This window comes from Vigna unguiculata, chromosome 6 (assembly GCF_037176805.1).
Source record: "Vigna unguiculata cultivar grain cowpea cultivar isolate G323 ecotype 2 chromosome 6, ASM3717680v1, whole genome shotgun sequence".
In the NCBI taxonomy this organism is placed as follows: domain Eukaryota; kingdom Viridiplantae; phylum Streptophyta; class Magnoliopsida; order Fabales; family Fabaceae; genus Vigna; species Vigna unguiculata.
Genome location: NC_140797.1, coordinates 8,098,288 through 8,110,266, shown reverse-complemented (window position 1 = coordinate 8,110,266; position 11,979 = coordinate 8,098,288). Strand labels below are relative to the sequence as shown.

The 11,979-nt window shown below is 38.6% G+C and overlaps 1 protein-coding gene across 1 annotated transcript; it reads right to left on the bottom strand.

Annotated features, from left to right (window-relative positions):
* Positions 1 to 7,272: 7,272 nt before the first annotated feature.
* On the bottom strand, positions 7,273 to 8,202 carry LOC146885465 (uncharacterized). Its single transcript, XM_085674943.1, has 4 exons — positions 8,038 to 8,202; positions 7,837 to 7,923; positions 7,558 to 7,728; positions 7,273 to 7,431 (listed from the first exon to the last, which is right to left on the bottom strand). Exons 1-4 carry the CDS (start codon positions 8,200 to 8,202, stop codon positions 7,273 to 7,275), a joined length of 582 nt encoding a protein of 193 aa, XP_085531069.1.
* Between the last annotated feature and the right edge of the window lie 3,777 nt (positions 8,203 to 11,979).

Here is an 11,979-nt window from a genome sequence, read left to right as displayed (position 1 = left end):
ACAAGACTGACCAATACACCCTTGATTATCCAGATCGAGTGGCAAGACCAACCAATTGCAAAATAAAGATCAGATTAACACTTAACCTATTATAACCACAAACCAACCAACTAATGGTGATTAAGGTATGATTTGGCCATGATTAAACTTGGAAAAAGGTAAAATCCCATAACAACTTCTATAAATAAAGGTCTCAAGTATGGTTGTAAAGACGCGTTTATTATAGTAGTTAATACACTTGCTGACTTAAGCATCAAAGTGCTTTACTGCAAGTACACCCAAAGAGGTTGGAACGATCAGAACCTTGAAGAACCATGCAAACAGAAGATTGAAGAGATCTAAAGACCAAGTCATCAAGGAATTGAGAATGTCTGATTGGTCCTATAGAAACAATTCTTATTACTATTAGCATTGTTATTATTGTGAGAACCTAGGAAATTAGTTTTAAGAGTAGTGTGGAAGTTAAAACAATGAATACTCAATATTTAATGTTTAAAAGTTTAAGCTATAAAAGGATTTTATGTTAGTCCTTTTAATACAATAACCATCTCTCTAAAACTTTTAACCTGGTTTTATTGTGACTTCTCTCTACAATTTCATGACAATCTTTAATCCTTTTGAATATCGGAAATCATAGAAGTGCTCCTCTAAGCGAGTACTACGAAAACCTCAAATCAATTTCTTCATTCGGGTAAGTCAATTTATTCCCTTTCTTTGAGCTTCAAAATTTTCCTATGAGTGCACACAACCTTATCTCGGTTGCACATAGTGATTTTATGATCAGTATGAGCCTTTATCATCCTATAAGTCAAGTGGTATGGTCCGATTTTCAAATAGATGTTTCTTGGCATTGGTTAGTGAACTTTTGATAGAGAGCTCCAATGAAAATTAACGATGTATGGATTTTAGATGACGCTAGACACGGTTTTAATAGTAAGCTATTGTCTCAATTTCGTTGGGCAGTTCATCATGGTGTTGGGAAAAAAGTTGTACTAGGAGCCCTCTGTGTAGTGGTGCTGGAGGCCAACGTTTATGTTTAATTTTAGAAAGAGGATCATATGTAGGGAGCTACTAGAGTTAACCTTTTCAAGACTTGTTGAATCAGATTAAGATTTTTCATCTATGCCAATTTAACAATAGAAAGTGGGAGAGAAATAGAAAGGTGTAGATAAGTCCATATATCATTTTCCCAAGAGACTCGCGTTGTTTAGAAAAACTATGTTTATTTACTAATTTAGGCGAAAAACTTTGAAGGAATGAAAAATATTGATTTGTGAAAAAAATAAATCTAATTTCTAGAAAACAATGAAATTGATTAAATGAAATATATGGGGAAGGCTTCACTGAGGTTGAGTTTCCTGATCAAATTAAATGTATAAATACTACACAACATACTTCTAATTCCTACTCTAGCATTCACATAACTTTAACAAGCCCTAATTTCTTAGAAACAAGTCTAAACCTTAGCAATACAAATTCTAATCTCTTAAATTATTTTTCCATGGATTCGCATTAAGCATTAAGTTTGAATGTTTAAAATGAAAAATGATTAAATCTCCATGTCTAGAGTTAAATTTATTAGTTGTTGTATCCTAGTCTATGTTCTAACCCCATGTCCAATAATTAGATACCCACAAATATGCAATCAATCAATTATCATGTAATTAAGAACGAGAATAGAACACAAGATTAATGGAACACAAATATATTGAATAGTAAAAATCACAAAGAGTTAAGATACATTATGTCTAACACTCGTGAATAAGGGAGTTAGTTACTCCTATACATTATGAACATTATGAACACTAGAAAAGAATAATGATGAATGTCTCCAACCTCTAGAATGAGGTTCTACTTTTTCTCCTTTTAGATCAAGTCTCATCTCTCTAAAATAATTATTTTTAATTGTGTTAAATAAAACCTTAATTATATAAAACATAAAAACTAATCTTTTGTAAAATTATTTAATAAACACTTAATTATTTAAAAACATAATAATAAAAATACCAATAAAAGATAAAACTAAATATAATAAAAAACATGATAATGTCAATTATCAGTTTGTTAATTATTTTTTCTCTACAACAATAGTATGTTAATACATGAGCAACAATAGGTGTAGATAGGGATAGTAGCTCAGGGGTCGATACATGCCACTGAAGGCCTAAACGAGAACTAGGTTAGATAGGATAGTTCCTAAACTTGTGTGACATATGTATCTAAGCAAGCTATAAAGACTTTAAGTTTACTATAGTATGTTATCAAAATTGATGTAAATGGTCTATAATGACATCTATATCTTTTATTTATATATATATATATATTATATATATATATATATATATATATATATATATATATATATATATATAATATAATATAATATAATGCTAAGCAATAATTTATTTTGTTACTAGAATTTGGGGTTATGACTATTATTATTATAATATATAAAGTTGAATCTAGATTTTACATAATAATTCGTTTTTTTAGATTAAATTAGATTAAATTCAAGTTTGAAGATGATAAAAAAATATATTTTTATCATGTCACTTTTGATAGAGAACCATCGCTTGATCCTATAGGTTAAGAACTTGTTGAAGAGTCATTGTAATTCAAAGGACCTATGACAAGGTCAAGGAACAAACACTTAGAAGAACAAATCTCCACGAGGCTCATGATACTCCATGAAGATTGGAATTCAAAGGACATGAAGTTCATGGCTTGGATCACAATTATAGAATAGTTTAGTCAATTGAAATGTTTGTAATTTTCTTTTAATTTTTAAAAAGTTTGTTTTTGTTTTTAAATTTTCAAGTTATTTTTAGACATGATGTCTTTTGGGCTTCTTTTAGGGTTTCTTAGGTGTCTTAAGCATTTGTGCCTATATAGAGGGGCACTAAATACATATTTAGACACCTTGGATGGTCATTATATAAAAATTAGTTTTTCATTGAGATAGAACTCTCTTTGTTCTTTGTTTTGAAATTTTATTCTTATCAAAGATTGAATGTTTTGTGGCGAATCTTCCTTAACTTATCAATTTGTTTGATTGTGACATTTCCACTCTAGTTCTTATCAAAGATCGAAATCTTTAGGGTAAATCTTTGTTAACTTATCAATATGCTAGACTGTGGTGTCTCCTTCTCTGATTTTTTTTTTTGTTTATACATCTTGAGGATTCAAATTCAAAAGCGATCACACGTTTTCCTGGTTAGTATTGTATCATCATGTATAATAGCAAGGTTCTGATTTGAATTTCTCTTCTATCTTATTTTTCTATCATATGAAGAAAACCTAAATTGTTTTGAATGTTTATGTTTTGTATTTTATTTTGAAATTTTGTTCGATTCTTCGTGTTTTTCATGTTTATAATTGCGCATTTTTGCATTTAATTCATGGAAATGATCTCTTTTCTTTTTTTCTTTTTTCTGTTAGTTGTAGTTCTAATTAACTATTTACCTTGATTTTGCATGAGTTCTAGTGTTTGAAGGGGAATCATCCATCACCTAAGACTACGACAATCATGGTTGCACTTGAGAAGTTCTACTTATAAATGACTCAAATACAATAACAGACTCAAATGTAGTTTGAAAGGCTCCAAACGTCTAATGAAGATATGAGTGTGAGATTGGAGAGAGTGGTTCGAAAGAGAAGGAGAAATGATTATTCAAACCATTCTTCATATAATGATGAAGAGGAGCATGTTTTTAGACTAAGGACGGGTCAAAGACGGGAGGAGTTTGGGAACCACACACCTAGGAGAGATAATGATAAAGATGAGCATAATTTTAGACTAAAGCAAGGTCAAAGACGAGAGGAGTTGGGAACCACACGTCCATAAGATATAAGATGTTAAGAAAGATTAAAATTCCTAAATTTAATGAGCTAATGACTCGGAAGCCTACCTGGTATGACAAATGAAGTTTGACCAAATCTTCAAGATGACGATAAGGTTTTTATGGCATCCTTAGAATTTGAAGACTATACTATGAATTGGTGAAATCAAGTTATTGTAGACATAACTAAGAGAAAAAGAAAACTAATTTTTTTCGAGGAAAAATGAAAGTTAGCTTTGAGGGAGAGCTTATTTTCCTCCTTACTACAAAAAATAGATCTTCAACAAGTTAGAAAGGTTTAGTTCTTTTGTAGTAAACTCACTTTTTGAATAATTGTATAGCATTATTGTTGTCACAGAAGTCGGTGACAACCTAACTTGCACGTACAACTCTTTAGCTAAACCCCTTAGCTATATGGCTTCCTTCACCGCCTCTGTCATGACATATGCATTACCTTATGAAGCCTTCTAGTTGAGCATAGTACCATATATAGTAAAGCATAGCGTGTGAGAAATTTTCTAGTGTATAAGATCCACCATAAATTAAAACGTTCAAATAATCCTTTCAAATAATGAAGAACCCACGTCGGAGCTTGTCACACTACACCATTTTAGCATTTAGACAAATACTCATATAGCAACCCATCAAAACCATTTACCTAAAATAGAAATAGGTCATTTTTTTTAGTTGGTGATTATAAAATGAGTTTTATTTATCTTAAGACCATATCATATATAAAAAATGTTGCCTATTTGGCATAAACAACATGTAATAAATCATGGACGCTCATAAACAAGAGTTTTAAAAAAGTGGGTACTTTATATACATGTTTAGAATATTGGGTCAAGTTTATGTTAAATGACCTTTAATCTATTATAAAAGTTATAAGCACACATGGCGCAATAATAACTTAACAATCAGATTTCAAAAATCCAGAACAAAAAAGAAATTTATAATCAAACCTGACTTTTCATTTCACCGTTGAATCTACTTCCAACATAATGTAGTTCTCAGTGAAGGGGATAAGGTTTTGAAGATAGAGGAGTATCACATTCATGTATTTTACAAAACTGAATTTAGGTTTAATTATACTAAATCCATGACAAAATAATTAAAAAAATTGTCGCCTTTTAAATAAACTAGTTCAAAATCATTATTTTTAAAATTTTTATAAGTTAATAATAATGTATAACAATTTTCGATGTAACGTCTCATTTTATAAATAAACTTACTTAAACGACACGTCACACAATATAATATTACAAGCAAAGGTTTGGAGTATAAAATCACTCCTTAAGGATATCCAAGAGTCATAAAAGAGAATACCTGAGGCAAATCACGACGCCAATACGCACAGGATACATACTCCAACAGTAAAACAATTAAGGGTTAAAACAAGTTAATACATGAGCCATAGCCTTAAGAGAAAATCCACTAAGCGGGAACCAGCCCAGGCGGCTAAGCAGCAGAGTCACCATTCCTCTGTTGACCACGAGAACCTCTCGTATCTGCTTACATCAATAAATTGATGATAATCGCAAAGGGAGAAGAACCACATACAAGGCAACCAAACAAGCAAATAGGGTAAGCTAGAGTAGAGACCATTTATCATGCAGTCACATGGTATTTCACAATCCAAACAGTATATATATATATATATATATATATATATATATATATATATATATATATATATATATATATATATATATATATATATCATCCAAACATGTTATGACTTCTCAAACAATACACTAGACTCAGACTCGACTCATCCGGATACATATAATCTAGTCGGATTCAGCGGATGCTTGCACTTGTGGTGGATATCTCTACTCACCCCCGAGCTGCTCACCCCCGAGCTGCTCACCCCCGAGCTAAGTGTTACAAGTGTTACAATGTTTCCACACACAAGGTTAGCCCTTAAAGAGTTTCGGGCCTCCTACTACTCTCACCACAAGAGTCGGTCCGCTCTAAGTGAGACTAACTGACTCCTTAGAGTGTCAAGATGCAACCTTACCTTGAATCCTTACCAAATTATATAGATGGGGCACCACCATGAACTCCCACTAACAGGGTCATGGAATTATGTCCCGACCACTAAAGCACGACCCTGAAATATCACCTAGACATTTTAAGGAATTACGTACTGACCACATACCAATCATATTCAAACAACCATGTAATATATTTATCGTGCATATACATCTCATGTCAACCTTTATAACCAACCTCTTTTATATTCCAGGTCAAACTCATACCAACTCCTCATACTCCATCCATGAATATAGAATTTTAACTCATCTCATTACCATGCCACTTTCATAACCAACCAAGTTCGTCGTTCACAACTCATACACCATCTCACTCATGCATATTCATTCCCCTCATGCCATTATATAATAATCCAATCAAATACAAGTCAAACATCCAAGAACAGGGAAAACACCAAACTAGAACACACTCTCGCCCAACTCTTCGCTCAGGCTGAAGGGTCTAGCTCAAGCGAGAGGGTCTCTCGCTCAGGCGAGCTCCCTTCGCCTAGGTGAGAGCTCGACACACAGGAATAGTGACCTCTGCACATTCTCGCTTAGGCAAGACTCCCCTCGTTTGAACGAGACGCTCACTCGCTCAAAACTAAGCTGGTCGCCTGAGTGACCACTCGGGTGAAAAGGCCTGGGCGAGTGTCTACTCATCTCGCCTAGGCGAGCTAAGCTCGCTTGGGTGAGATTATCAGCCCTTGCCGTTGTTCACACCTGCATCAGTCACATACATATGCCAAACAAAATAACCAGACAAATCCAGGCATCCACAACAGTACACAACTCAAAAATCATGAAACAAAGAATAGTACAAACCACAATCACACCATACCAAAGGGTTCTAGCTTCCCTTACCGGGAAATAGCTAGCAGAAAACTCCTAAACCAACTAGCGAGCACAACAGCTCCTAGGTTAGCTTAGGAACAACTTAAGAAGCTAGAAAAAGCTTAAAGGAACGGTAGGGACATAAGTTACCCAGAGTAACAGTAGCAGAAAAAGCAAGCACGGGTGAGGAAACACTTACGTGGAAGAAAAGAATTGGTTCGAACTTGATTGACCAAGGTGGTACCAAACCCTAGCAGAGAGGGAGACAGCTGTGGCTCTAAGGTTTTCTGAAAGTGAGTAGAATGAGTGTGTTAGGGCAGACTTAGGGTTTGGTTTCTCCTTTGGGCCATCTCTTATGCCCATTAGATTTAGGCAGCCCTTAAAGATTGGGGCTGAAATACGAAGGCCTTACATTCTCCCCCACAACAAAAATTTTCGACCTCGAAAATGAAAACTTATCAGGTAAAAAGGTGCGGGTGTGATTTCCTCATATCCTTCTCCAACTCCCATGTAGAGTCATCTGTCCTCCGATTCCAGATGACTTTGACGGGACTGACAGATTTTCCTTAACACTCCTCAACTTTGCTATCCTCTAAAGCAATTGGCGGTACTTCCACAGTAAGATCCTCTCTGATTTGTTCATCTTCAGCCTCCAACACATGAGACGGATCAAACACATACTTCTTCAACTGTGAGACGTGGAACACCGGGTGAAGATTCGCCAACTGAAAAGGAAAAACAATCTCATAAGCCATTGGCCCAATCCTCCTTGATATTTGGTAAGGGCCAAGAAACTTAGGAGAGAGCTTCCTTGAGCGGAGAGCCCTTCCCACACCAGTGTTTCGGGTCACCCTCAAGAACACATGATCTCTTGTCGCAAACTCCAAAGGTCTCCTCCCATGGTTCGTATAGGCCTTCTGCCTATTCTGAGAAGCCTGCATTCTGTCTCTCACCATTCTTACCTTCTCAGTAGTCTGATCCAACAACTCTGGTCCCACAAGTATTGCTTCCCCATCTTGATACTAACATAGAGGGGTTCTACATTTCCTACCATAAAGAGCCTCATATGGCGTCATGCCAATGCTCGCGTGAAAACTGTTGTTGTAGGTGAATTCTATCAAAGGCAATACCTCATTCCAAGCACCCAAATGATCCAGTATGCATGTTCTCAAAAAATCTTCAAGCGATTGAATCATCCTCTCAGACTGGCCATCGGTCTGAGGATGATAAGACGAACTCATGGTGAGCTTGCTACCCAAAGCACTTTGTAGTGTCTTCCAAAACCGTGAAGTGAACTGTGGATCTCTGTCGGAGACTATACTCGAAGGTACTATGTGCAACCTCAAAATCTCCTTAATGTACAACTGGGCCAACTTGACGATGGACATCCTCAAGTTCATCGCCAAAAAATGAGCACTCTTGCTCAGTCGATCCACTATAACCCAGATGGTGTCATGCCCCCTAAAGGTTCGTGGCAAATGGGTTACAAAATCCATCGAGATGCTATCCCATTTCCACACTGGTATCTCCAAGGGTTGTAGGATCCCACGGGGTTTCTGATGCTCCACCTTTGCCTTTTGACAGGTTAGACAGGCTGATACGAACTAAGCTACATCCTTTTTTCATACCCTGCCACCAGAAGGTCTCCTTGAGATCCTGATACTTCTTAGTCATGATAGGATGCAAGCTAAGACGACTTTTATGCCCCTTCTCAAGGATTAACCTTTTCACTTCTGCGTCATCTGGTACACACACCCTGCCTTGAAATCTCAATATACCATAATTACTGAAGGCGAAATCCCTCGCTTCATCTTATCCGAGTTGTTCTCGTACCCTGTTCAAGCTGGCATCTAACAACTACCTCTCCCTAACCGAGTCTAAGAAATCACTAAATATAGTTAAGGTACTACACCTAATGAACTCGGATCCCAACTCCACTCGTAGCTTTATATCCTTGAATTGTTCTAGTAGCTCCACTTCCTTTATCATAAGATGCACGGTGTGCACTGTCTTCCTACTCAAGGCATCGACTACCACATTTGCCTTCCCTGGGTGATATAGCAGTTCAAAATCATAGTCTTTCAAGAACTCCACCTACTTCATGTGTCTCATGTTTAGCTCCTTCTGATCAAATAAGTAACTAAGGCTTTTATGGTCATTGAACACACGAAACTAAGCACCATAGAGATAGTGCCTCTAGATCTTCAAGGCAAACACAATAACTGTCAACTCCAAGTCATGAGTGAGGTAGTTTCTCTCATGCACCTTAAGTTACCTCGAAGCATACGTCACTGCCTTCTTCTCTTGCATCAACACACAACCCAAACTTAGATGAGAGGCATCACAATAGACCTCGAAAGGTTTACCAACATCAGGGACACAAGTATTGGAGCACTCGTCAACCTACGTTTAAGCTCTTGAAAACTTTCCTCACACTTATCCATCCATGTGAAGGGTTGGTCCTTCCGGGTAAGTTGTGTTAACAGCGCCACTATTTTCGAGAATCCCTTTATAAATCTCTTGTAGTAGCCAGCTAAACCCACGAAGCTTTTGATCTCAGTTGTTGACTTGGGACTTTCCCACTTTACCACTGCCTCAACCTTTGCCGGATCCACTACAATGCCTTGTGCAGATATCACATGGCCCAAAAACTGCACCTCATCCATCCAAAACTCGCACTTGGATAGTTGAGCATACAACTGCTTCTCCCTCAAGACACTAAGCAGGAGCCTCAAGTGTTCTGCATGCTCCTCTTGAGTCCTAGAATAGATAAGGATGTCGTCTATGAAAGGGTCTGAAGATCATGTTCATGTAGTTCATGAACACCGCCGGAGAATTGGTCAGACCAAAAGGAATAACCACATATCGTAGTGTCCATACCAGGACCTGAAGGTCGTCTTCTACACATCATCTGCCTTCACTAGGATCTGATGATATCCCGAACACAAACCAATCTTCGAGAACACCGACGACCCATGCAGTTGATCCATCAAATCGTTAATTCTTGGAAGGGGATAGTTGTTCTTGATGGTCATCTTGTTCAGTTGCCGGTAGTCCACACACAAACGTGAACTCCCATCCTTCTTCTTCACCAACAGCACTGGTGCTCCCTAAGGCGAAGTGCTGGGTCAGATAAACTGCTTTCCCAACAACTCCTCTATCTATTTCTTGAGTTCTACCAACTCTGCCGGTGCCATATGGTATAGAGCCATTGACACTGGACTGGTTCTTCGTACCAGATCGATAGAGAACTCCACCTCTCTACTAGGAGGTAACCTTGGTACTTCATCTGGAACACATCTTCGAATTCTTGCACCATTGGTATGACAAACTTCATCTCCTCTCCCTCCACCTCTAGATGTATGAAGATCATGAAACACTGAGCATCGTCTTGTAGCTCCTTCATAACTCTGTGAGATGATAACAACTCAGGTTCCTCTGAGTTGGGAAACAATAACCTCTTCTCTCGACAATCTATAAGAATGCGATTGGTAGAGAGCCAATCCATCCCTAAGATCACTTCCAACTCTTGTAGGGGTAGGCATATCAGGTTCACTTTATACCTGCATCCCTTTACCTCCACCGGACACCTAGCGCATAAGGACGATGTCCTGACCAAACTCGACGCCGGAGTAGATACCACAAGTTCACATTGCAGCTAACACACGGCAGCCCAAACTTTTTGACGCATGCATTTGACACAAAGGAGTGTGTCACTCCTGCATCATACAATACACAACAATCATTTCCGCCTATCACACAATGACCCATAACAAGGTTACCTGATCTTGCAGCCTCTGCCCTTGACATGGCGTAAACCCTGCCCGTCGCCTTAGGCATGTTGCCTTTGTGCCTCTGCTGGTTCTGCATGGGAGTCTGTACAGGATGGGCGTGTCGCTGCCCTAGCAAGGGTGGGACAGTATTTCCCAAAGTGGCCCTCCTTACCACAATTGTTGCACCTGTGGTAACCCTCCATGCGTGGGCAGGCGCTCCTCAGATGAGGGCCCTCACATATGTAACACTACACTCGACTCTGCTAAGGAGGGAAGCTCCTAGGCCCCTAAGACTGATGGTGGGGTCTATTATACGATCTCCTCCGCTCCTCATGTCTCAACTTGGACCTAGATGGTCCACCAATCCTGTGTGGTTGATGTGGTTGCTGTGGGCACTAACCTTCTACTTCACGCTTCATCTTCTCCATCACTCTAGCCTTCTCTACTAGAGCAACAAAATCCTTGATGGACAAGGGAGCCTCCATCAAGCGAATATCACCGCAAAGACCATTCTCGAACTTCCTGCATCGCCACTCCTTATCAAGTGGCATGGTGTAGAAACGGCTGAGGTGCTTGAACCTCTTAGCATACTCTGTTACAGACTTCCCTCCCTAAGTGAGCTGGAGGAACTCCACCTCCTTAGCATATCGGATGTTGTCTGGGAAATATTCAGAGAGGAATTTCTCCCTGAATGCCTCCCAAGTCACAGGCTTGTCCCTCTCCTCCATGATGGATTTGGTGTTGATCCACCAATGTTCAGCTTCTCCGGTGAGCATATATACAGTAAATGCCAGTTTGTTATCTGCCGGACACATCTTCGCATCAAAGATTTTCTCCATGTCATTTAGCCATTGGTCTGCAGCGTCAGGACTCGTCTTACCTCCAAACTTCACTAGGTGGTGTTTCAGAAAGTCCTCCAGGCTCCACTCCCTGACTGCAAGTCGTGGCTCAGGACCAACAGCAGGTGCAGCTATCCTGTTCTCTTCTAGCTGCCGGAGAGCTTCCATATGTTGCATGTGGGCATCCTCAACAGCTACCCTAGCAGCTTCCATCTACTGCATCATCAGCTGTTGTTGCTCGAGCGACGCTGCCTATCACTGCATGGATGTTTCATGTTGTTGCATCATCGTCGTGCTCTGTTGTGTCATCGCAGCCACCATCGCCTCTATCGCCCTGCGATATCAAGTACCTCGCCTTGGGCGGATTGTGGAGTCCTACGAGGAGGTGCCATAGTTCACTGGCACACAGGAAGTCACTTGGTTAGGCTTGATAAGACAGGAATTTAACTAAGAACACTCAAAAAGACACAGAGAAAGCTAACCGGACATCAAAGTCCACAAACCTAAGGAATGACCGCTCTGATACCATAAATGTAACGTCCCATTTTTTAAATAAACTTACTTAAACGACACGTCACACAATATAATATTACGAGCAAAGGTTCAAAATATAAAATCACTCCTTAAGGATATCCAAGAATCATAAAAGAGAATTCCTGAG